This window comes from Bombus pyrosoma, linkage group LG17 (assembly GCF_014825855.1).
Source record: "Bombus pyrosoma isolate SC7728 linkage group LG17, ASM1482585v1, whole genome shotgun sequence".
Lineage (NCBI taxonomy): Eukaryota > Metazoa > Arthropoda > Insecta > Hymenoptera > Apidae > Bombus > Bombus pyrosoma.
Window position 1 is genome coordinate 3,193,135 of NC_057786.1, and position 26,562 is coordinate 3,219,696.

General features: G+C 30.7%; 2 protein-coding genes and 3 long non-coding RNA genes across 8 annotated transcripts; 4 read left to right on the plus strand and 1 right to left on the minus strand.

Annotated features, from left to right (window-relative positions):
• The first annotated feature begins 403 nt into the window (after positions 1–403).
• Positions 404–4,919, plus strand: LOC122576823. Of its 2 annotated transcripts, XR_006319906.1 has the most exons (6): positions 897–1,033; positions 1,102–1,188; positions 1,284–1,404; positions 1,488–2,513; positions 4,184–4,267; positions 4,436–4,919. It is a non-coding gene; the product is annotated as an uncharacterized LOC122576823 (long non-coding RNA). The 2 variants fall into 2 exon arrangements; XR_006319905.1 differs by having other exon boundaries at positions 404–1,404; positions 1,488–2,155.
• LOC122576824 lies at positions 2,360–3,079 on the minus strand. Of its 2 annotated transcripts, none has more exons than XR_006319908.1 (3): positions 2,742–3,079; positions 2,581–2,660; positions 2,360–2,495 (listed from the first exon to the last, which is right to left on the minus strand). It is a non-coding gene; the product is annotated as an uncharacterized LOC122576824 (long non-coding RNA). The 2 variants fall into 2 exon arrangements; XR_006319907.1 differs by having other exon boundaries at positions 2,374–2,509.
• Positions 4,920–12,135: 7,216 nt separating the features above from the next.
• LOC122576891 lies at positions 12,136–13,425 on the plus strand. 2 transcript variants are annotated; one of them, XR_006319940.1, is made up of 4 exons: positions 12,136–12,448; positions 12,547–12,604; positions 12,819–13,186; positions 13,304–13,425. It is a non-coding gene; the product is annotated as an uncharacterized LOC122576891 (long non-coding RNA). The 2 variants fall into 2 exon arrangements; XR_006319939.1 differs by having other exon boundaries at positions 12,819–13,362.
• Positions 13,426–13,592: 167 nt separating this feature from the next.
• Positions 13,593–25,288, plus strand: LOC122576864 (dynein beta chain, ciliary-like). The gene is made up of 9 exons (XM_043747727.1): positions 13,593–13,853; positions 14,766–14,873; positions 16,054–16,273; positions 17,765–17,917; positions 18,210–18,418; positions 19,789–20,019; positions 23,873–24,076; positions 24,641–24,832; positions 24,969–25,288. The coding sequence occupies exons 1-9, from the start codon at positions 13,593–13,595 to the stop codon at positions 25,035–25,037; spliced, it is 1,647 nt and encodes a 548-aa protein (XP_043603662.1). The 3' UTR covers positions 25,038–25,288.
• A 125-nt stretch (positions 25,289–25,413) lies between these two features.
• LOC122576876 (calumenin) lies at positions 25,414–26,250 on the plus strand. Its single transcript, XM_043747749.1, has one exon. The coding sequence runs from the start codon at positions 25,670–25,672 to the stop codon at positions 26,240–26,242; it is 573 nt and encodes a 190-aa protein (XP_043603684.1). The 5' UTR covers positions 25,414–25,669; the 3' UTR covers positions 26,243–26,250.
• The last annotated feature ends 312 nt before the right edge of the window (positions 26,251–26,562 follow it).

Below are 26,562 nucleotides of genomic sequence, written 5' to 3' on the forward strand. Positions count from 1 at the left end.
GTTACGGTAGAGGGGAAAGCGTTAGTATGCTGATTATGCCAAGTATTTTAACGCCATTCACAGCACGTCGAAGAATAATGATTACTTCATGTTTGGTTATTTAACTGTTTAACACGTATCTGTGATTTGTTCGTTTTATATCTCATTTGTTATCCCCGTAAAATGCTTAAATATTTCTTATGTAACGAAGATATAACTAAGATGTAATAGAATTCTGTAATAAAATAATATTAAATAGAATTATATTAAACAAATTGTTGAAAATTTTACTAATTTTCTTTCAAAACACACGAAAAGAATTTCTATGTAGTTTACTCCAACAATGATCAAATATCGTTACAAGTACAACAAATAAATGGGATAACTTTCGGTTAGGTTAGGTTGGGGTTAGGTTGAATATTTTTTTGTCTTTATTGGTTTCCTTATAGAATTACAACGTCTCGTTTCTATACACGTATCGCACGCGATACTCGAAAAATTAGTAAAATAAATAAATAAATATGTACTTCACATACATAATTTATATAATCTCATATATATGAATGAATATGTACATACACAACCATACATACAAATCTACGTATACATTCAGCTATAATTCAAACGTACATCCATAGCCTAAATACACACGTAATATTAGCTACCCTAATTAATCAAACCTAACCTCTATCTTATCTCTATTTTATTACCTTAACCTTATCCTAATCGATATTTTAATCTTACTCAACTTGCAATTAATATATCACTGATCAACCATGCTACTTGGATAATGAATATTTTGATCATCCGTTGCTTTACAAGTTTCTAGTAATAATTTTCAATATCCAAAGATTCTATTTTCAACGTAATATGTGGAATTACTCGCATAACTGATCAAGTTGCCTCTAAAACGGAATAACTTTCTTAACACCGTAACAAACGACTCGACCTTTTTTTTGAGGAAATAGGATGACTAGTTTACTGGATGACACGTATGAAATTTTTGAAAAAATTGCAAACGATGAAGATCGCTTTCTGCAGCTTCTTTATCCGGGTCTGTAATGAAAATTTGAACAAGTTATTTTGGAGATTCATGTCACTTATACAGTGTGTTCATTCTAGGAGTATCCACCGTTTTTATAGCATTTCCAACGATCTAACGAGAAAATCTTGAGACGGAAGTTAATCAGCCTCGATTTGGCAAACTTGGTAATAAGAAAATTTTTCAAAAATCTGCTTCTTCAATAAAAGGACAAGGTCAGCTTAGTTTTTACAAATAGCACTATGTATTTTTTACTTGATAGGATTGTAGCTGACTTCAAAACGAATTCAACGATCTATAACAGTACGATATTCGCCCGATTTTGATCTCGAAACTTCGACTCAATAACCAGAAATGAATGAAGCGTTCAGCATATAATTGACGTGAGTATACAGAAACGTATTGTTGAAATTTTCATTACTCAGGTAACAAAATTCTAAAACGAGACCGTTACTGTTTTTTTCAGGATTCCCATGAATGGCAATTTTTTCGAAAATTGTTCTACACGACATTTTGTAAACTAATCCCTTTCACTTCTAAGAAAAATACTCCTAAAAAAAATACAATAATTTCTGGTATTTATATCTAAAACGTAGATTACTTTACAAAAACATTGCCAATATTTCTGTTTTGTTTTTAAAGACGTACTTGAGAATGTTGAATCGTTGTATCGCACTCTACATAAGAGGAAAGAATAATAGAAAATTTATTTAGTTGGGAGTTTCTATCGTACTTAGTTGGTTAATTGTTGATTTGGAAAGGGTTCATGTTACTTAACCCAATGCTTCCTCGTTGGCAAATGGCAGAAGAATTCGATTACTTCATTCTCCATTAAACTGGTTACCTAATATTATTGGTCCACAAATTGATAGGGATAAAGAATGTTCACAAGGAAGCCTTTGCTTTTGTGTTATATAACTCCGTAAGTGTTGCTTCGGTTTCCTTGAACGACGAAAATAGTCTGTTTGAAACCGATACGGATAATCTTCACGACGATACTGAACGCTCTATACGGATGTTGTGAAAGAATCATGGATTATTACCAGATTTATAATGAAAACCAGAAGCTTCATTGTTGATATTCATGCAATGTACCTGTGCAAGGATCCTGCTCAATAGAAAGAAGAATTGTCGGTAAGAAAAATTGTAGAACAGGAACACATGCAAATAGCAGCCAAGGCTTAATGTTAATAGACATTCGAAAGATGAAACAAGCATCAAAAGTGGCATACTTCTCTGCAAATTAATGGAAGAAATGGGAACACTATATATTTCTAAATGATAGAGGCGCAAGCCTCTGAAAAAGTGTGCCAAATTTCATCCCTAAATGTTCATTAGTTTTCGCAAAAGATTATTTAATAAAAAGGAGTCTCCGTTGTATGGAGTCATCCCCACTATGGAGAGGAATTCCCTCTGGCGCCTCGACAGGCTCGATGACCCGCCGCGATCGAGTAATGTGACATGACAGATATTGCTGAAACAAAGTAACTAGGTACCAATTTAAAAGTGACAGTTATCTTATTTTTGATTTTTTAAAAATTAAACTTTTACCAACGTACTTGTGAGATCTTTTAGATTAAAATGAGTAGGCAAATATCTTCCATATTATATGGTGTTTGGTGTCATTTCAATCAGAAGGCTGTAAGAAACATGTCGGTAAAAGTTTTATTGACAACAAATCAAAAACAAAGAAGTTTGATTTTTGTGTCGAAAGTCTTACCTTATTGTGGGTATTTAATATTTGTCGATCGTTTCGTTACTCGCATTGTTATTTTCTACGTTCAGTTTCTGACTTTTTCGACGTTCGTACGTCTCAGTTTCGAAAAATAGAATCGTTTCTACATCTTCGTTATTGCAATATTTGGCTTCAGATTTTTGTGTAATTATCGAATGTTTCTTATATTGTAACTTTTTTGTATGTAAACGCAACAATCATTGCCTAATACTTACTTAATAATAATCAAATAATTCAATTAAGATACACTCACGGTAGGACCATTTTAGTATTTTGATAATATCTTTGGATATACAATAAAACAATTACGTTTTACAATTACATTTTCCTTACTGAACATCTGTTACCAACTACAGAGGTAGTGGCAATTATGTGGTAGTGGTGGATTATTCACTCCGAGATCGGTAATCGATAAGGCAACAATGCAACAATAAAACATATGTTATTGGCCCTCTTTATATGAAACTTTCATCGACATGTCCGTGATATTTTTTAAATTAAAATTACACGAAACACGACAACATTGTAACCGAATTTTAATTATATTTGCCTAAAAAAATTGATAGATATATTAAATTCCCGTAAAAATTTTATTTTTCTTCTAAAATGAAATTTTTTCTACCAATATTGCAACATAATTTCCTATATTTTTTAAAATAATTTTTTTTGGTAGAGAGTCCTAATTGCCTATTTTCTAAATTTTCGCTGAAAAATTTCGTATCGTCGTTTCATCTTTTATATCATTCTGTTTATTCATCATTCTTTCGCTAGATACCAAACGAGAAGTTTCGTTTGATGTCAATATAATGTGAAATGTTTATCTCAATATAGTTTTCCTAATTTTAACAAGATCAACCACTCAATTACGTGGTTACACAAATTAGTCGTTACGTCTTCATGTTCTTACATACTGTCTATAGTCGATTGGAATTTCTATCAATGAATCAATTTCTATCAAATGCAATTTTTATCATTCTTATAAACAAACATGCATGCAAAATAGATACCAGAGATGGATACATTCTGTCAGAAATATTATTCACTGTTCACCAACTAGTGACTTTACTATTAAAAATTGATATTTTGGTTTCACGATGATAAAAACATTATCGGGACAAAAGTAAATTCAATGTTAAATCTAAAACACTATCGCGTAAGCAAAATATATTAAGATTATTGTGCCATTCCACTGATCCATTATTGTTTTAAAGGGAATATTCTCTTTTCTTCTCTAGAAAAAATATAGTAAACAATTAATTTCTCTTCCTTTGGCAACTTACGATTAGTTTAATTATTACGCGATTTTGTTATTCTTGTACGTGTCTATTAGATAGAAAAGTAGATATGAACTTTCTCGTAGTACAATTAGATAGGTTCATGTAGAATAGAAATTAATAGGTTCTTGTCTATGTTATTGTGCATTATAGGTTCTTGTATGTGCTAGCGTCTGCAACCTTCAGCACTTGGCCGCATGGTGCAGCACTAGTTCGTGAACAACCAGAACCATAAGCGTGAGCAACCCTCATTTTTCTCTACTATTACTATTGTTACTGTTACCATTGCTATTACCAGGGTGTACATTTCCTCTCTGACAATAACAATAACAATAGCAATAGCAATAGTAATAACAATAACAACGAAAAGTATATATATCTAGGTGTTAACCTTTTTGGCTTCAGGGGTATTCAACCAAACCTGCCAACAGTTCGTAGTGAAAGCCAGATAAGCTCTTGGAGCGCTCTGAAAACCATGCATAAAGAAAGAAATATTTAACTGGGAAACAAAAATGAAAATCTTCGATGCAACAGTAGCCACCACATTTACACATATATTTAGTATATAGGGATCTATCGTTGGATACACAACTAATATAGGAACAATCCATGCTCCTGAAAAGATTACTGGGTTACTACAAACGGTATTCCATACTTCACTTGCTGAGGTTCGAAACAGGGAGAACAAATGTGTGAATCATATAGAAGGCGTTGCGGTAGAGAACTAAATTACTGAAAATGGAGGGTATAAGGTTTCGAGGAGAAGTTGCGACAGATTAGACCAACTGGACGATGTAGAAAAACGAGAAAACTGGTAAGAAACTGGTATATACAAATTAAAAATATACTCGGTAAAACCGGCCAGGAAGAGTTATGCAACAACTCATCGGCAAAAAGAATAAGAAAGAACCTACCAAGCATACTAGAGAAGGTCAGAGAGAGAAGCTTATTTTAAAGGACAATCGTGGAATTTTAAACGTCAGCTATGATACGAAGGACAAAAGAAACAAGGACCTGCAGACATACAAACATGAAGACTATATCTAGTTACAGCTGCCAACACACTAGCGCAGCTAAGACTAGAGGAAAGAAATCCAGCAGTTCAATTTTTACTATTTTGCAAAGATGTCTTCAGATTATTGTAATGTAAATAAATGCAATGGAAAATAAGTAAGAAACTCATCTTTTTTAGTAAGTTAGTGTTACGGATGTGTAGAATATAAGAATAGGAAATAAAATAAATCTCTGTACCTACCTAGCCAGAGTGGCAATAGGTGACTATTATTATTATTGTTTTCCTATTTGGTCTAATATTTAAGGTTACATTATTATTATAAGGTAAGAATAAGAAAATATTTTAGTTTTGGTTACAATATGTACAATGGATTATAAATATTTCTTGCAAATTGTTTTGTATCTTCCTTAACTAATAATATGAGGTTATGGACCATGTAATATGTTGTTCAAAGATCTAAAACGTTTTTACTCTTCTATCCAGGAATTTTTGAAGTAAATAATCGCTAAGCTAAGGTGTTCAGAAGATATAATAACAGTCTGTTAGTATACATGTCTGTGTTATGCCTCTATCATTAACTATTTTCTTCTGTTGGTATTTGTACAGCTTTTTTCATGCATTTAGCGAAAGAGAAAGTAGCTTCGAATTCATTTAAGCAAAATGTAGTTTAAAGACTCGTAATCAAAAACTCTGGTCAACGATATAATTGAAACTGAATGCGGAGGAGAAATCCATTATCTGTAGAAATATAATGCTAATTCTAAGCGAAATAAATAGGCCCATTTTACGTTTAATGACTTACATTAATCTTGTTGATTGGTACAAATTGTATGGACTTTAAAAGTATTATCTTTGTTTCGATAATACGAACACGTAGTACATAACCTTCATGACATAGCAAAAAATATTTCAAGTGCTTAATTACAAATATTGACTATTACGTAATGTAGAATTAAAAAAAGATATCTTTACGCTTTCTAAAAATAGAAATTTAAGTCTTTAATAGATAAAGCAATATTTTTTAATTGGGAAATACCAGACGAGCAAAAAATCTCTTTCTAGAAAAATGTTTGTTTATTTCAAAATCGGTCATGAAAATAAAATAAACTGTTTAAAATTTGGTACTTGGAATGAAAAATTGATTATCCAACTAAGTGTAGATAAAAGCATTGTATATATGTAAGCGAATGTGGGGTTAAATGGGCGATGGAGTGATGTAAGTTCTCGAAAAATTTTTAAAACGTCACATTTTCTGAATACAATCTTTTAAATAGTTAATTTTGAAAGATTAGTGGATGGATTTAAAAAAAATTCTGGTAGGCGGGAGAAACTATTTAAATAAAAAAGTTTTTCTGAGTATAAAAGTCAATTTTAATGACCTTTTAACTACGAAGAAAGATAGATAATTTATCTGTTATTTGAGACATTTGAAATACTTTTATGAAACCTCCTAACATTTTTATTTTATTTTGCATACAAGCTTTTTTTTGTTTTCTTTTTATTTAAAGATTTGTACATTTGTTAGAAAAGAATGGCTCTGAAAAATGATTAGTTTAAAAGATATTTTAACTTTGATTTTATAAAATTTATCGTATAAAAGGCAAGGAAAGATAACGCAGTGCTTTTATGTGTATATTTCTTTTTTTTCTACATATTGAATTTGATGAAATTGATATTGAAATATTTTTTAAATTAAGCATTCTCAGATGCAAGTATCTTAATCATATACTAGTTTTCGTAATAATATTTTTCCTGTAGACAATTAAGAAGTGTATTGTATGGTGTATGAAAGATGTATAGTTAATAAAAGCAAAACCACCTTAAGATTCACCTAGACAAGTCTGGTGATCACCATAAGACGTCCTCCTTCAAACAGAGCAAGTTTCATTTAAAATACTTCTTCAGAAAATGTATAGTTAAAAAGATATTTGTGCGTATCGATCAAAATGAGACACTCTATATAAAAGAGAATAATATATTTTCAAAATAGTATCCTATTTCATCCCATACTCCTCTATACATATATATATATGCATACATATATATCAAATATACATATATACGTGTATAGTGAAGGTGTAATTTTTAGTATGAATTTAGCCAAGATCCAACTTCAGATCACAAAGGAAACCTTTGAAGGTATCTGCATACACTCTACTGTTATAGGAGTCGTTATTTCTTTGTATAAACATACGATAAAGAAACAGATTAATAGTAATATAAAATGTTATATTTAATTCAATAAATAAAGTTGTAACCAACAAAAATGGATAAGAAGGATGATGAGAAAAAGGAGGAGGATCCGCGGTTGGAATATATGTTTAATTATTTGACATATTCAAGAAAATTAAAAGCCGACAGATGGACGAAAATGTTATCTAATGCGGATTTCAAGGTAACTTGAATATGTTTAAAGTGGTTTGATAGAAGTGCTATCATAGAAATCAATTTATTTTTTGAATAAAGATAAACAAATATGTTGTTGTATAATTCGATAAAGCTTTCATCTTTTACAACGCCATTTTATCTGCAAACCAGACACCGTAATTGTTATAAAATAAATTTTTAATGTTATGATATAAGATTTAATATCTTCAATTAAACAAATTTTGGTTGAAGATAATCATTACTGATAATGGAAATTTAACATTCGTTACCAGTGACCAATATAAATAAGCGGAATTTGTTTGGTTACAGTAACCATTGTCGATGGCAGAATTTTTTTCTGGTCACATTCGGACACAATTGACTATAATCGAATATAAATAGAAAAGATTTTTGTTTTCGATATTGCTTAGCGATAATTAAAAAGAATTTTCGCCATCGAAAATCTTTTTTCGGTTATAATTAAATAAATATAGCTAAATGAATAACTAAAATAAAATTTGGACCATCAATAATGGCTGCTGGTAACCAACAAAAATTTTTTTATGTACATATGCTGGTTACTGATAACCACAATTTAATTATTTCGCCATCGATAATGTTTACTAGTAGTGAAAAAAATTATAATGGTTATTCGTAATCGGAACAAATAAAAATTATTATTTTTTAATCATTTTAATTTTGGGAAATTTCTGAGATTTATTAATAACTGATTGCTATTTAAATAAACATTCATTTTTACTCAATGACTTTTCTCGCATTGATGAAAAATGTTTAAACTAACTATTATTTTGCATCTCTGCTGCAAACGCATTGGAATACCTGCACTGTGCAAATATATTCCTTTCTTAAATGCAATTACATGTTCGTTTGGATCTTATCGCGCGTGTAAGGCTATTAAGATAAAGGAACGAAACTTGAGTATTACTCACAGGTAAATTCCCGTTTTACTTTTGCATTATAAATATGAAAGAGAATAAAGTTCCGAAAGGTCCCGGTGGCTGATCGATACGAAATTTGAGAGGAGTAGTGTACTACAAATATAAAATTTTAGCTTCGAGTATTTATTAGTTTTCGAGAAATTAATAAACTAAATAGCCGATAATGCAATAGCGATATTCAGTCTTAGTATCTATAAGGTCTATAGTATCTGAGGATAATCTCAGTTATCTACGGGGTCTTACATTCTGTTTAACTATTCTTGAAAGTAATTACGTAGTCAAAAGATGACTGGATTAATATTCCTAATGCTAATTTAGAACAAAGAGCATTAAAACTCCAAAGCTTTCCGCCTGAAACTTGGAAACTCCCAAACTACATATTTTTTTAGGTTAGATATGATAACCGTATAGCACAACATTTGCATTTAGACTGCTTCGAATGCATCTGATGCGAACGCAACACTTGGAAATCATTTTTAGAAAAATAAATGCATTGCTACCTAGTATATTAGAACACATGTAGATGTGTCTAACACGTGGTAGGTTATTGCATACACACACATACATGTATACCATGATAATATGGACGATCGATGAAGGCTGACCGTTTGGAAAATAAGTCAGCATCGGGAAATCCGAATTACGGAAAATCTCCTGGTTGTCTTAAAAACTAGGACAATTCCGGGAAAACTCGGACGGATGATAACCAGATATTGTTGCGTATAATGTGAAAACTAATTTCGCAGAAATCACGATTTTTTATCGTCATTTGTAGTACGTTCGACGTCATTAAAGTAAGGTTCAAAGAAAAAATGTTACATTGTTGCAAATCGTAGGAAAATATGAAAAATAAATCACGTTACGTCGGACACCATGTATATACATATATACAGTATATCGTAACTTAACATGTTTTGGCCACAGAAATTGAAACGCAGTTTAAAAAAAGACGGGTAGGTCGTAGGTGAAACCCCCTGTAGATACCGAAGCCGATATCGCTATTGTAAATCGCTAATTTCATTTTGGTCGGTCACCGGGGCTTCTTGGAACTACAGCTGTGAGATATTTTATCACAAAAGCCACTTAAATATTTTCTTATTGCAAGATAAACATTATTGCACCTTTCACTATGATCTTATCGGTCAAATGATATTACATAAGTCACACTTGGATACTTTCATTTAAACTTTTCATTTCGATTTTCATCTTCGACATTTTTATTATTTGAAAGGTCACAAATAAAATATGCGTTGCATTGTGGATAACTTGGGAGGAAAATGTCAGGGAAATCGCAATTACGTGAACGTAACTTATTGAATGAGTAGCGGAACATTTATTTTGATTCATATATCTAAAATATTTTATCACGTCACAACTTATTATTACTTGTTATTTTTGACAACACGGTTTAAAAAGTTATATTTGAAGGAAGAATTTATCTTAGGATGCCTTTGTATCTTGATGCCAAGGTGTATCTTCTAAGATTAACCATTTTTCAGGCATTTCTAATAATGTGCCAAAGAAATGTTTTGGTAAAAAATTAGTCATTTTTTGACTTGCTATACATTTGGATATTAGAAATTTTTGAAAAATATATTTTTTCAATAAAAACTCAAGGTCACCTTGATATTTTTAAATATTTTGGACTTCGCAGAGCTGTAACTGGCATCAAGACAAATTCAACGACCTGATATATTACGACCTTGAGGTAATCTTAAGATGACCTTGAATCTAGAAATGTGAGTTCTACTAATAGCAGTAGTTTATCGTAATGCAAAACGGTATTATTGTTATCGTTGGATCTTTTTAATAAACTTATTAGTTTATCAGTCTTAGTCTTATTTTGAATATGTAATTTGATCGAAATAAAATAATTTTCCATATTCTTTCTGTTGATCTAACCTAAATTGCTGAATACAAGGTTATCTCAAGGACATTGAATTCGTCTTGCTACAACTCTGTAAAGTCCAAAATATATATCTTTCAAAAAAGTCAACGTGATTATCTTTTAATGAAAAAAACATTTTTGTAGTTTCTAATATCCAAATGTATAGCGGACCAAAAATTAACTGACTGTCTTTTAAAGCTTTTTCTGGGCAAATTATCGGAAATGCTTGAAAGATGCTTTCAGTATACATCCTGTATACAATTAATTTTTATTAAAATATTTTCTGTTTTTATGGTGATCACGCGTAAGCTAAAAGAACAATAATACAGATTAACGCAATAAAGTGATCATCTGAAGTAAAAGTAAAAGGATCATAAATTGTGCTTATAAAACAGAGTAATACAATTTTACTGTATCATTAATTTATCGGATTATGCATTTTGACAAAAAACAATCTGCGTCTTTCTGCTTTTTTCGATAAGTATATCGTAAGTAAAGATAGAAATTCGTTGCGGGAAGAAGTAGTCATAACGACATGTCGAAAGATCACTGGTAATGTATGTGCATACGTATATTTTTTATTGGAGCTAGGCTTAAAGCCTCGTACAATCTTTGATTACATAAGTGCATGTACAGTAGGATTTCGTTTGCATTTTAACATGTTATCTATCTTTATACAGAGAGAAGTACTATCTAAAATAACTTGTTACCTATTGTTTATATTGAAAGATGTTTTAAATGAATTATGCTGCCTTTTATGGGATTCATCGGATGGGCGCAATTTTATTTTCTAATATGTTGCATTTTCTGCGATATCAAGGCAACTTCTTTTAGATGCCACCGTGTATTTTTCTTGACATTAGTCGGCCCAGTTGAACATTTTCTGCAAGAAGTGAGAAACCAATGTGGCAGATATCTTAGTTTGTATTTGTCAAATTTAACTCGCGAAAGACACGGACAATATAAGCATAAAAATACCGCGTCGTGTCATTCCTTGTCTTTCATATTTGAATAGGTTAATTTGTGTTGACAACCGTGGCAGTGTCGCGTCGACTGGCTCAAGCTGTATATGTATCGTGGATGAATGTAACGAGCCAAGTCGCTCGGCCAAAACATGTATTATTATTATTAATCTATCATTGTATTATTGTTCGAGTGCCTCGAATGTCTTATTGTTTTGTCACTAAGTTTTATTTGTTATTTAGTCATATGTATATAAGTATATTATGAGTATATTAATCTCATCCGATATTTCTATTTTTTTTATATTTATAGCATTCAAAATTGCTGCATGTCCTCCAAATTTGTAAATTTTCAGTTGTACACCACATTGTGTGCACTGATATCCAATTTCCTCATTTTCAACGCTACAATTACGTTCACCATTACTCACCTCGCTTGTTTCAATTGTTTCAGTTTTATATTTTTGTTGAATATTTGAATTAAAGTTAGCATCAGAATTAGAATCAAAATATATTCTATTCCATTTAATTTTACGGCTCTGTTTCGTCATATTAAAACTTGCATACGACGAACTGACCGATGTCACTCTAGCGGAATATTCCGCAAGTTTTCTTTGTGAACTGTTGATATGCCTGAGTGCGCGCGAGTGTATACGTAGATTCACACACAGATGTTGTGTGGGCATGAAACATATATACGTATGTAGGTGTAAAGATATTTTTACTATTCTGTTGAATGTTTAAAAAATTTATATACAGTATGATTCGATTAGATTAGATTAAATTAGAACTAACAATTAATTAACTACTAATTAGTAATGTATAAGGTTACATCAGAGTACAAATAGAGTCTTACGACTGAAAAGATAAATATTTATTGGTCGTACAACTGACACATGTAGTGAAATGGGGCACGTCTCGAACACTCGCAACCCAATAAGGACTAAAGAATATTATCGATTTGATGTTACATATCGATTGAGATCTTCTGTATCGATCAAACAATAGTTTAGTCGAAAAAGTGGCACCATACAGTAAAACAAAATCTGGATGAATTACGAATGACTTGATAAATTAACCGATAAGTCATACAATTAGAAAGCCGTGATACAAATGGATTAAAGTCAATATTCAGTACTAGTAGGTCATTGACAAAAATGGTCCAGTTTGATTTTGACGTACCAATACGTTATTGGCGGATTTGATCAGTTCGAATTTCACGTACCAGTACGTACATGGATTGCGAATAGGTTAAAGTTAAAATATCTGCTACACTAATAGATTTTCGACATAAATAGGTTTTAATACTATTTATTTATTTGTAGATAAATATTAGTTGTATTTAAAAGTATATGATATCTAACTGGCCATCTACAAAAGAAGGTAATTATACCACATTATGTCCCCTCTGAAACCACTCACTTCCTGTTTGAACCATTTTTTCATGCAATGGACAGTTTTCCAGTAATTTGCATATTTTGTTTATAACCAAACATTCTGTATAGTATTACAATCGTTATCTTGCTCTAAATCAGAGGAAGGCATATTTATTTACATGAATTAATATAACAACAATTAATACTTTTGTTATGTGTAGGTTATGATGTATTATTTGATATACCTGTCTGAGTTCAAATATACTGAACAAGAATGGAAAAAGATAAGAATCGACGAGGATAATTTTTGTTACGAATCCTTCAATTCGTTCCAAATATCGGATTGTTACCAGCGTAAAATTCGGTCATTAAAAATCGTTATTTTTTTGATAATTTCAAGGGAGGATGATAGATATTGGACAATATTTGCATAGCCTATAAAATATTTGCCAAACTATTAAGTTGTTGACATATGTGGATTTTATTACTCTTTTGTAGACCACTTAGTCAGTTCACGCGACACTGCCGCGGATGGGTTAATTTGTCAACTGTCAAATTTAATACGAAAGACAAGGAGTGATGCGACGCGGTATTTTTGTGCTTACGTTGTCTTCGTCTTTTATAAGTTAAATTTAACAAATTCAAGTCAAGATATCTGCCACGCTAATGTCTTTTCGTTATAAATAGATTAATATCTCTTTTGCAGAAAATGTCCAGTTGGTCCGACTAATGTCATAAAAAATATACGGTGTCATTTAAAAGATTCAAGGTTACCTCGATATCTCAGAAAATATAAGATATTAGAAAATAGAATTGCGCTCATTCGATGAGTCCCATGAAATGCAACATAATTCATTTAAGACGTTTTTCGATAAAACCAATATGTAACGAGTTATTTTAAGTAGTATTTCTCACTGACTCACCCTGTATAAGATTCACAATAATACAATGGGTTAAGGAGATTCTAAAACTGAAATTGTCTCTTTAATTCAATGATGCATGAATTACGGGACTTTCACATACAGGACTTAATCACGAAGTTCTTTGGAATTGCATCGGAGATGGTCCTCGTGTTGCAACTGACACCCGCTGGTGTCTTAGTACCCTATCTCGAAATAACGCAATCTAAGAGAAAGCAGACGTACTTCTTGAAGAGGAAGCCCCAAAAGGTCACTGAGGATAACTACAAAGATTTGTTGATACCAGGTGACATGGCACCGAATCCGATCGAGGAACTGGCGGTGCTTGTAGAAGATGTTAGTTCTCTAACTTTCTCTAATTATTCCTTAACAAAACATTCCATTACATTCGACTCAGGAAAATGTAGTCTTTTTTTTATTTTGTAATTTTAGTTGCAACACTATGTTAATTACATGTGTAGTGTAAAAATATGTAACTTCTTTCTCTAAACTAGTAAATATTAATTTGGTAGGTAAAATTTGATATTTGGTATTTATTGTAACATTAATTGAGTTTAAAGATTAATTTTCAAGCTTAATTTTTTGTCACCTTTCTTTCCTGAATATTTTTTGCTTATAGAAGATAATTAAGATAGCAAAATATGTGGTAAAAGTAAAAACAGGTAAATATAGAAAAAATCCTAAATGTGATTTTTTAAAATATCAATCAAACAATCTATAATTTAAGACTTAAAGGATTTATTTGTTTTAATTAATCGAAATTTTTCTATTAGATGAAGTTGCATAATCATCCATTTTCAAAGTGGTGTAATTCTATGTCCTGTAATCTATAGTCTATCTAAATAGTCAGGTACCAATAATCGAGAAGAAATGATATTGATATTAAATAACAGTATTTTGTTTTTCCTGGTCTTATCTATAAACAAAAGTGTATTAAAACATAAAACAAAAATTTTAAATAATTAAAATTTAATAAACCGTACAATTCACTAATTTTGAAAGTGATACAAGTCCATTTATAATCCTGAAACAAGATATTGGTCTAGTTAATTCTCAAAGAACTACTTGTTTAATGTATTTACATCTACTTGAACACATAGAGACGCGGACAAACTAAGAAACAAAAGAAAATGAACTTACTTTCAAAATATTATTATATACAGTTTAGATATATATGAAAACTGTTATGTTAATTCAGTCACTATATATCAGTCCTTAAATAATTTTTATATAATATAATATTTCCAGGCATACGTACCCATTTTATCTAATCCAAAAAATCACGTTGGGTGGCCGGAAGTTGTCCGAAAAGATGTTAAGAAACAAGTATACGACCTTAGAAGTTTAATATGGCAGGTAGAAAGATATTTATTTAAAAAATAGTAAAGCAATTAATTTTATATTTAACAATGATTGAGTATATACAGTGTGTCCGGTTTATCTCAAAGCACGAAAATATTTCGAAAAACACGAGTGATACGCAAAAATGTTTTAGACAAAAATTACACGACATGGAGAGGGATATACAATAGTACACTCTCTCGTTTATTTAACCTTGCAGTGACCTTGAAACCGGCTGTGAAAATGATATTGTAATTTTTAAGTGGAAGCATCTATCTTTTATTGTATATTTTTGTAGCTGACATTCAGATGTTTTCGAAACATTAGAATATTATGTCTTTCGCAAAAGATACAGGTTTATAGTGTCTTGAGAACGTCTGAGTGTCACATTTTTCACAGAATGTTTCAAGGTCATCGCAAAGTCTAAGAGTACAATATGTCCACTTTGATATCGTACAATCTTTTTTTGTATCATTCATGTTCAAAATATTTCAGTAGTTTGAGATAAACGGGATGCACTATATATGAATAATATTTATTTTTTTGTATTTCTAATTCCTACTCATTGTCATGTAACTCTCAGAGCATCCATCACATCCAAAGATACCATACCCATTCATACTTCTATCCCAACTTATTGTCTCTCATATTTAATACTAAAAATTAAACGTATTAGTATAACCTTATTTCTCCTAACCTAACCTTACCTAATCTATACACACTATCTAATACTTAAACTATATGCTATCACATATCTATCTTTACTTTTATATATATATTTTCTTTTCTTCGTACACTAGAATCTAACTTATAGCAATTTTTTTTACTAAGCCTTTTAAGGTGCCTATCTCCAAACTACATGAAACACATTTTCTTTTTCCCTTCTCCAACTAGTAACGATTACGCTCCTCAACATTTCCGCATCTTGTCCTTCCTTCCTTCTGCAGATATTCCGCTTTACCCACTGTTCTTATGTATTTGTATCTATCAATAATGATTTATTAATGAATTCATATGTAGATATTTGGTATGAAATTTTTTGCTTCAATTTTATAGAATGCATTTTTATGTTGACATCTTTAAGTACAAACTGTATAATTTTATAGTTATTAATTGACCTATCGTATTCTTTTATATGCATATTAAAAGCTATGCGAAGAACAAATTAAAATATTGTTACTTATACAAAACACAGGTGAAAGGAAAAATAACAGGAAAAACTTTACTACCAATGCCAATGGGTATCGAAGAAATTCTTGATCAGCAATTCAATTCTAAATTAGAGTCTCCTAAATTACTCCAAGTAAAGAACAACATAGAGGAAATTGTAATAAAATGGGCGACTCAAATTAATGAGATCCTTAACGTAGAGTTCTCAAAGTTTTCAACGAATGAAAAGGAAATTCCTGTGTCCGGTAATCTAATAATTTTTCAAACTATATCTGTTTATAGTTTATTATCTTTTTTTATCATTAAATATAACTGAGACCTATATACGTATGTTAGCATTTAGAATATTATCATATACTTAGTTTATATACTTAGAATATATTCTTTCAAATATTGTAATAAAAAGAGACATGTTTTCTGTGAAATTATTCTCTAAAATCTGAGATACTATCTTTATATTTAAAAAAAAATAAGTATTTTATCAGATATTTCAAACATAGTTAAAGTATAGTTTAACATAAATTACTATACATAGTTCATAATAATATTATATTTAGCATACTTTAAATATGCTATGTTACTATTAGGGTAATCTAGGTAAGGTGGATTAGGCGAAAAAATGAGTCAGGTAAATTTTTGAAACTATATATCTATGAAATGCGTAGTGGATCAGTATTCATTGTAATGATTATAATTGGAACGTATTAGATAACAATAATTTTTTGCATATTTATAAGAATGTAATTATAATTCTAATTCAGTACGGCAATTTTTAAGTCAATTTAATTAATTAAATAGTAATTATTCTGAATAGGGACGACTTCACTGATTTCAATGATTTTCAAATATGTTGTCAAGGTCAACATTCTGAACAACTTTTTCCTATAAATAAACCGCCATTCTTGAATATTATCAAATCTTGAATATTATGAATTATCCGTCGAAAAACTTTGCAGTAGATGCTGAAGACTAGTTTAGGAGTTTTCCAAACTGTGTTTTCATTTCTTTAAGAGGAGGAAGAATTAGTGATCTATTTAAAAGAAATGAAAGGCCTATTGTTTTATCTGACAACAATGGACATGTGCAAATAAATGTGTCTATGTCAGCTGCAAGAATATGTAATAGAAAATGGTGGTATCCATTTAAAAATTTTAATGTCGCCTTTACAGGGTGTTTCAAGGTCAAGTGCGCAAGAGTACAGCATGATGCAATCTTTGTCTCAAACATTTTTTCGTATTCTTCGTATTTTCTCAGATATCTGAGCATTGCCAGTTAAACAGGACACACTGTATGTATAGTAAAAAGTTGTTCAGAATATTGATCAACATATTTCAAGGTCATTGAAATCGTTGGTATCGCCTCTATTCTGGAATAATTACATTAAATTAATAATTTAAATAGAATAATGTAGCTTTTGTCGAATTCAACCTACCTACCTGTAAGTAAATAAAAATAAGTAAAAGTAAAGATAGACCACATCCAAAACTGTATTTGCGGATTTTCCATATTTATAAAAATATTCTATTACGATAATTACATGTTTTAGGAAGGACAGTTCACTACTTCAAATAGCAAGTATATTTTATCAGTTTAAAAATATTTGAGTTTTTCATTTTAAAAATATTAAATATGACGTGTTTTTGAAGAAAAAATTCATCTCATTTGTAATTATCCTGTCATTGTACAAGGAAGGTACGACAATTATTAATATCATTCAAAATCGTTTATTTCACTAGAGTTGGTCTATTGGGACATGAGATTAAAGAATATGGAATCGCTTTATTATCAATTAAAAGACCCAAAAGTACGACAGATGGATCTATTTCTAGAAAAAATGGAAAGTCCATATTCGGTGTATTTCAAAAATTTAGTAAAGAACGTGACTGCGTGTAAGTAATAGTTAGAAAAAAGAAGATGTTTTATTTCTTATAATTTTGAAATTATTGACTTTTTTTATATTGACTGGAATAGTATTTTCTTACTCCTAATTTAAGGATTATAGACACTTATGTTTCAATTTAAAATTATAATTGCTTCTTCTTCTCCTATTCAAAGTAGTTCTAATTTAATCTTTGAGAAGTACTAAATCTTAATCCTTTTGTTAGATTGAAAATAAAAATTACTATTGTATTTAATAGATATATTTTTTATGTTCAAATGATCTTTGCTCTAATCTTTCAGCATTGTTGGAAACAAGGGATATAAATCTTTACTTGAAACCTCTGGAGATGTATTTCAATGAAATTGAAAACGTTGAGTTCAGAGATATAATATGGAAATTAAAGTTACTGTTTCACTGTGTTTGCTTAATGTGGTCGAACTCGAAATATTACTCTATGGAAAGAATTATTGCTCTGTTACGAGAAATTTCAAATTTATTAATTTCTCAGGTATTTAATTCGCATAGTATAATCACATAACAAATAATATATCGACACAACAATTTTCGAGCATTATTGAACAAATTTTCATTAACCATTATTTGAAAAGTGTGTACCTAAAATGTGTCGCAAAAAGTAAGAGTATATTCGTCAAACACAGAGTAGGAAGTTGTAACGAAACGACTATTTTATTTTTTAATTTTATTACTAACAGGGCTCGTCATAACACAAAATATTGTATCATTTCCTCGTGACGAGTATACTTGTCAGAAACAGCTAACTGGATAAAAGAATTATTTAAATAGAGAGTCATTTGTTATTTCAGAATTCTAGTTGCTATTAGACCAATCAGTTACTTTATTTAATGCTTTATTTTACAGTCTCAATATATCGCTTAATGTACTTTTTGATTCCCATTTACGTCCTATCCGGGTATCACCTGATGAAATTTTATTACGAATAAAAATTACATTATCTACAACATTATTATTTCAAGTTCATTCTAATTCTAAGAATAATTTACGATACGTTTATTGAATAGAAAACATCAAAGGTTTAAATGGTGATTAAGTTTATGACGTCCATATAAAGTTAACATATGCAAAATTAGCGAAATATTTAAATTTACAAAAATAGTAGATATTCTCCTCCGTATCGTCAACTTCAAAATGATCTCTAAATGATAATGACTCTGAATAATCTGACTTCTTTGGATGTATTTTATGGCGACACTTGAAGGTCTTGGTCTTCTTGTCAATGATAAATAATGCAATAAACTTACAACAGTGAATGGGAAATGAACGTATGTTGTGTAATACAAGACACGGAATGAATACTGAAAAAAAATTACGACAATCCATAATTAACAGATGTTAGTCTTGCTTTGAAATAGAGGGAGGACACACCGGACGTCTTTTACAAATATAAAAACAAATCATTATTTTTCATTGAAAGGACTGACTTTAGGACTTATGTTGATTAAAGATACTTTACATCTTGTCAGCGAGTGCTATAAGCTCATAGTTTTAAACGCTTTTCTTCTAACATTTGTTACACTGCAAAATGCGTTTATTCGCGTACAGATAATAATAATGATAGAAAAAGAATAAAAGAAGAAAAGAAAAAGATAAAAAGAAAATGATAAGAATACAATATAACATATATAATATATAGACTGACCATTAATCGTCTCCTATCGGTGTTGTGGGTCAGCTATCGAAACCCGCGAAATTTGATTGTGACGCATCTTGTATGGAAATTAACATTTTGGAAAATAAGCACGATTTTTCTGCTAATTGTTACTTATGTTATGTTATAATATTAACAGGGAAGATAGCGCTCGTATTTGATATTTTTGTCACTTGATTATTGTTTCATAGGCAGTGAAACATATAAATCCGTCAACTTTATTCGAAGGAGATATTGAAGACAACAAAGCGAAGATAGCGGAGGTAATACCGACGCTCAATAATTATCAAGAATTGTTTCGATCATATAAAGAAAAGGTAGAAACTTACTTTAAATCGCAAGAACCTATACTTTGGACGTTTCACGAGAAGCTAGTTTTCGAAAGGATTCATATGTTTGAGAAGAGGCTTAAAGAAATCGAGGTTTGCTGAATAATATCTATAAATACGTGCTTTTAATTTATCAACATTTTAAACAAGGTGTAATTTTTATCGATATGAAGAAACGGCAGTTGTTAACAAAAGAAAATTGTATCTAAAGTTATAGGGAAAATTTGATCATTTTAATCATTTTTCGTTAACTTTTGTTATTGTTCGGTAAGTTTCGTTGGTAAAACTGGTAAATAAAACTGATAAAGTTTCATTGTTTAGGGATCCAACCTCCAATGATCTTAACCTTCACATATGTCACCCTTGTGAGTTATCTTCAGAAGATTATAGCTGTTGCTAGTTGTTTGTTAAAGATATTAACGCTTCGTGTGGAAATGGAGATACAAATGCTGGACTTACCACTGTTTTATTCCATATGGGTCAGGTTAGGATAGGCGAGGTAAAAATACTGAAACCTAACCTTAACCTAGTTGATGATAAAATAGTTAAGAGATTCACATTAGTTACTTCGGTAGTTTACTCGCGCATTCTTGAGTTTCTACACGTTGACATCCAAAATACTGGGCGGAAGTCACATTGCGTTTTCAGGTAAAATTTGGAATAATTTTCCACCAACTATTATGTTTTTTCGATCGCAATCCTGGGATTTTGTGCATTTCATTCTCTGATATGGAAGAGATTCGCATTAGACAGTATTAGGTTGAACGGAAAATTCGTTTCCTCTTTAAGGACAATATGAAGGACGTGTTTTCTCCTTTACATGTATTGTTTTCAATCAATATAATGTACAATACAAAAATGTATATATATATAGACATACTTTTGTAAAAAACTTTGTTATTCCACCGGCGTAGAATCACTTAGTCTTCCGAGAAAAAGAAACGTTCCAGTTTGTTTTTACGACATTTCAAAGAGACAACTTCTAATTGTTAAGATAGTTTTTTAACAGGCAGAATAAGTGACAAGTTGCACCGACATTTGAACGAATTGACGCAAAGCAAACTCAAATCAAAGCGAAATGGAAAGTGTGGGAATATCTAGCGTCGAAAAGGTTCATTCTACTTGCAGGAGTATTTTATATTGCCATTGCTTATTTTGTTAATAATTTTTTAACAAATAAGGAGCTACGGCTGAAACCTTCTGAAGGTCACTCGGAACCTTGATAGCATCTGTGAAGGTCACTGGAGGTGGTTCCTTTGAGTAGCAGCTTTACCACAATGTAAACATTTTTGTATTGTACAATACATGGAACAGGAGACGTCTTACTAATTTCAATGATATTAAAACATGTTAAGGTCAACGTCTTGGGTAATTTCACAAATGCATGTAGTTTCAGACATACACATGAAAGTAATATTTCCAATAGGACAGTAGAACCTCAGTTACCATGATGTAACATCATCATGTAATGTAACATGTTACATGTAATATAACACAGTAGAACCATGTTGATAATTCGTCTTCAAAAGACGAATTAAGAACATAAATATCAATAATGCCGATACAAATAATAAAATTAAACATGATTCGATTGGAGATTTATGGGCCCTAAAATAAATTATGCAACTTTTTTAGCAGATCTAATTCTGCAAATTTATGTTCCTCGTGTGTCTCCGTCTTAACTGTGGTTTCTAAGGCTTCAAATACTTCAAAACATTGAGGAACGTCATCATTGCCATTATATTCGTGTCTCGATCTATTATTCGAAGCACACATAACATTAGTGTCACGGCCAATCGAAGAATACTCATCACATTGCAACCATTCCATCACGTCGACGTTGTCACAATCACCGGATCCTAGTATTGCATTCAATGCAGGAAGAGTTCCTTCTACATGTGTCTTCCGCTTCTTTCTGTATGGTGTCTTTAACGAAGTTCATTAACTTTTTCCATCCTCTTCTTAGTGTCACACATTTGGCGCCTAGCCAAGCATACGCCGCCATACAACAGCAGCAATCCTTCAAATTTAACTGCTTGTGAAACTGTATCGCCTTTTTCCCAGTAATATCGTTGATCGTTAAGAAAAATTCTTGTTGAGAATTGAACTGAATTAAAAACTAGCAATATTAAAATGTATCCACCTCGAAATCATTTGTCCAATTTTTATTTGAACATTCTCCATTAGATAATAATATTAAAAAAACCAAATCTTAGCTTGTGTGTATCTTATAATAACGTGTAATATTAGCTTATCTATCTATTACTAACTCTGCGTGTCAATACTTAGCTAATCTCTTAATTAATTTCATCGCAACATCCTTGTAAACGCGAATAATTTGTATTCACAAACTTTGAGTAATATGTACATAACTATTTTTATTCATACTAATATTCAACATTCATTTATTATAATACTTCAGTAATGTAAATAGATTGCTCTCAATCGTAATTAAATGCGTTGTTGTAACGTGCTCTACGTGGCATATTTTTCCTCCTTTTTTAAATAATCCTTGGTAGAGTTTTGCCCTGTAGCACATTCGGCAGGTTCCTTCAGCTATTAAGGGTAGCTTGTGGGTGCTAACCCTATTGGGCTAGCACTATTACAAGAATGTATTTATAATTGACCACGTGTCACTTGGTACTGTGATTTCTTTTTCAGTCTTCTAACGGTCCTGACAGTGTACAGTGTATTGGCCAGCGCGTTTGAGTGACTCATTGTTGCTGTTTTATATTTATTGAACATCCACTGAATTTCTTCCTTTACAGTGGGAACTTGAAGATCTTTGCGTAGTTCTTCACTATTATTGTACATTACAGTCTATTATTCTACAAAGTACGATTGATTGCATGGTTTTCATTTTAGCAACATGGCTTTTAACTACTAATTACCCCATAATTGGACGCCGTATGACCATACTGGTTTTATTATGACTCTATAAATTAGTAGTCTGTTTTCTATACTAAGTTTTGGACGACGGTTGGTTAAACAGTATGTGTCTTTCCTTTTAATTCTTATTTGTTGTATTCTTTTGTGTACCTGCTGTTTCCAAGTTTATTTTTGAGTTCCAATGTAGTCTCAGGTATTTGACCATTTTCTTTTATGGCATTTCATTGTTGTGAAGTGTGATTTTTGCAGTATCTTCATTCTAGAGGATAATATGATTATGTTTATTATTATTGACCTTTATTCTCTGCTCTACCAACTATTTTTTCAGTGCACCTACATGACTTGGTGAGATCTTAACTGCTAACTATGGAGTTTCATGCATTGCTATTATTCTGGTATCATCTGTGGATAATAGGCTGCAGTGTTTCGTGTTGCTGAAATGTCTGCTGTGTATAAAGTATAAAATACTGGATCCAACACACTTCCTTGTGGTACTTCAGCGCTTATTACTTGCGTATCTGAGTTCAAATCTTTTATTCTTTTACGTAGAATGTTCTGCTATTTGGGTAAGATTTTAATAGTTGATGAACAAATTGCGTCTGGCAAATGTTGTTTTTTGGTTTTCAGTAAATCTTCGTACCACACTTTGTTGAACGCTTCTGTTATGTCTAAGAATAGGCATGTGCAGTACTTATGGTTTTCCAGAGCTGTTACAATTTTGTTAATTAGCCTGTGCTCTTGTGGAATGTTTTTCTCTAGATTTAAACTGGCGACCTGGCATTACTTGTTTACTGCTGAAAATCTCCTTGATTCCAAGAACGCGTCCTAGCGTGTTAGATGATATTGCGAGGAGAGCGATAGGACATTATGAGGAAGATTCGTGAATGTTTCTGCATATAGAATTTTATGCTCAATTGAGAAATTTAATCAGAAAAAATTTTAGTTTATTTTTTTCTTAATCTCTCAGTTGTCTTCCGCTTTTGATGATATCTTACTTTGTGTTTATAATTGTCGCATGTATCGATTATAATTTTATAATTATAATTTTTCATTACAGTCATTATTTGATACAGTACAAGATTATTTGAAACTAGAAAGAATAGAAATGTTTGGCTTAAAAGCGAAGTCACTACTTTCCATGATTAATAATATTTACGAAGAGTTTATTAAATTGTATCAACAATTTGGAGACGTGCCTTATGATGTTTTAATGCCAGAAGAAAAACAGTTCACTGCAGATTTAAATGAATTTTTCGCCTCGGTAAGCAATTTATTCATTAGACTCTTTGCTAGCTTCTGAATATTCTCTAGTTAAGTTTAATAACTTAAAAGCCATGTAGGCATATAATTTTATTGAAGAAACAAGTTTTAATTTTATCAAGAAATATGCCGTTTATGAATATTTTACCAGTAATATTTAATAATACGTTATGATGTATACAGAGTGTCCAGTTAGAAGTATTATCAGTTGTGTCAATTATAATTTTGAAATTACAATTTTCTATTACAATCATTATTTGATACAGTAGCATGTTATGTTATTCCATATAGCAATAAGCAATAAAGAATTTCTTAAATTTATCTATTCGATGAAGCTTCAATTTTTTAAATAAGACATATAACAATATAATAAGTACTATCACAGATTTTGATTAAATATATGTATCATTTGTTTCAATATTTTCATATATTTTTTCATATTTTGTATATTACATTTATAATTACATAGATTAGTACATAATTTGGGTATTTATTTTTTAAAATGTTTATTTACCTGTTACTTTACATGTTTACTAATTAATAAAAATTCTTCCTGAAATAAAAGATAGAGCAGTTTGATCGACGGTTGGCAAGTATTTTCGACCAAGCATTTGCTGAATGTTACAACTTAGAGTCATTCTTTAAGTTCGTTTGGATAATGGGCGTAATTGCCAACAGACCTATAATAATGGCCCAGCTATGGCACAATTATGAAGAAATAATTCAAAGAGTAGATCAACATTTCAGTGACCTTAAGGTAGTGCTGAATTATATATTATTATATTAAGAAATTAATTTTTACTTCTAATTAGTAAGAATAATACTCTGGTTTTAACAAAAATGACTTGAAATTATTTGTATTTTATATAGAAATGAACTGTAGTTTTTTATAGGGTAAAGCTTTAAACGCTCTTGATAATAATTTTAATAATTTCTCATATGGGTATATTGTTATATGGTGATCTAAGGCTCATAATTTCATCATAACAGAAATTGTGAAACTTATTAATCAGATAATATAAAAATTTACATAATGTTAGATGAACAGAAGAAATAACAATGAATGTACAATTTTAAATTAAATTTTGAAACCGGTCATTTGACTGGGCCTGGCAAGGTTGGTGTTAATAACGTGTTTCAACTGTTAAAAGTAGTATTCATTTAATTTCATAATCAATTAATTTCCTTATTAATGAATTGATTAATCGATGAAAAATAATACATGTTAAAAAATATTTTTACGATTTTAAAAAATATATTAAGTGAGTGAGAGAGAGAGAGAGAAAGAAAGAAATTATATGCAGAGAAAATTAGAAAGAAAATATTACAAATAGAATATAACAAAACTGAATTTTAATAAAATTTCGTATGTAATTTTTAAATAATCATACCTTTATAAACGAACAAAAAGCATAATTGTGTGAAACATCAAGAACAAACTGTATGAAATATTTATGGTTATGTTACTGGAGAAGAACTTAAAGACTGGATATTATATACTCAATAACGCTACATACGAGATGATGTTGAACATCAATGGAAATCTCATAACCTCAAACAAAAAGAGAAACTTCCATGGACAGGATATTTAGCAATGGTTTATGGAGATATGGATGAACATGAAGTAGAAAATCATGAAAAATCTAAGGATAATACTTTTTCATATGTTGCTTTGCTTAAGAAAGATCGTAGACGTTGGGCAGCTGCAGACCTAGATGGTGATGATGCTCTTACGAAAGAAGAATTTCTTGCTTTCCTTCATGCAAAAGAGGCAGATCATATGAAAGATATTGTAGTGATAGAAACAATGGAAGATGTTGACAAAGATGGAGATGGGAAAGTATCTCTTTCAGAATATATTGGTGATATGTATGATGGTGCAGAAGGTGAAGAAGAACCAGAATGGGTAAAAAATGAAAAAGAACAATTTTCTATGTATCAGAATAAAGATGGCGATGGTTTCCTGAACTTTGAAGAGGTCAAAACATGGATTATCCTAGCTGACTTTGATCATGCAGAAGCAGAATCTCGACATCTCATATTTGAAGCAGATGCGGATGCAGACCAGAAAATTACTAAAGATGAAATATTGGAAAAATATGATATTTTTGTTGGTTCTCAAGCAACTGATTTTGGCGAGGCATTGGCCAGACATGACGAATTTTAATAAAATTTCGTATGTCATTTTTAAATAATTATAACAATGCTGTACATGTGAAAGTTATCATTTTTGTTATTATTGTCCTGAAAATTTGTGTAAGTGTCTGTGGATCGGTGAAAATTAGAAAAAAAAAGGTTGTCATAAAATTGGCCTTGAACTTGAAGTCCAAGGCTAAATTCTTTTTTATTGCACCGCATCCTACACACAATGAGGACCAAAAATCTCCAAGGAACTATGGGAGAGTGTGTGCGCGCGCGTCCGCCATAATTTTATTTTTGCGCTACCTCCGTCGTCAGAGCCCGTCCGCTGCCGCCGCTGGATTGTTG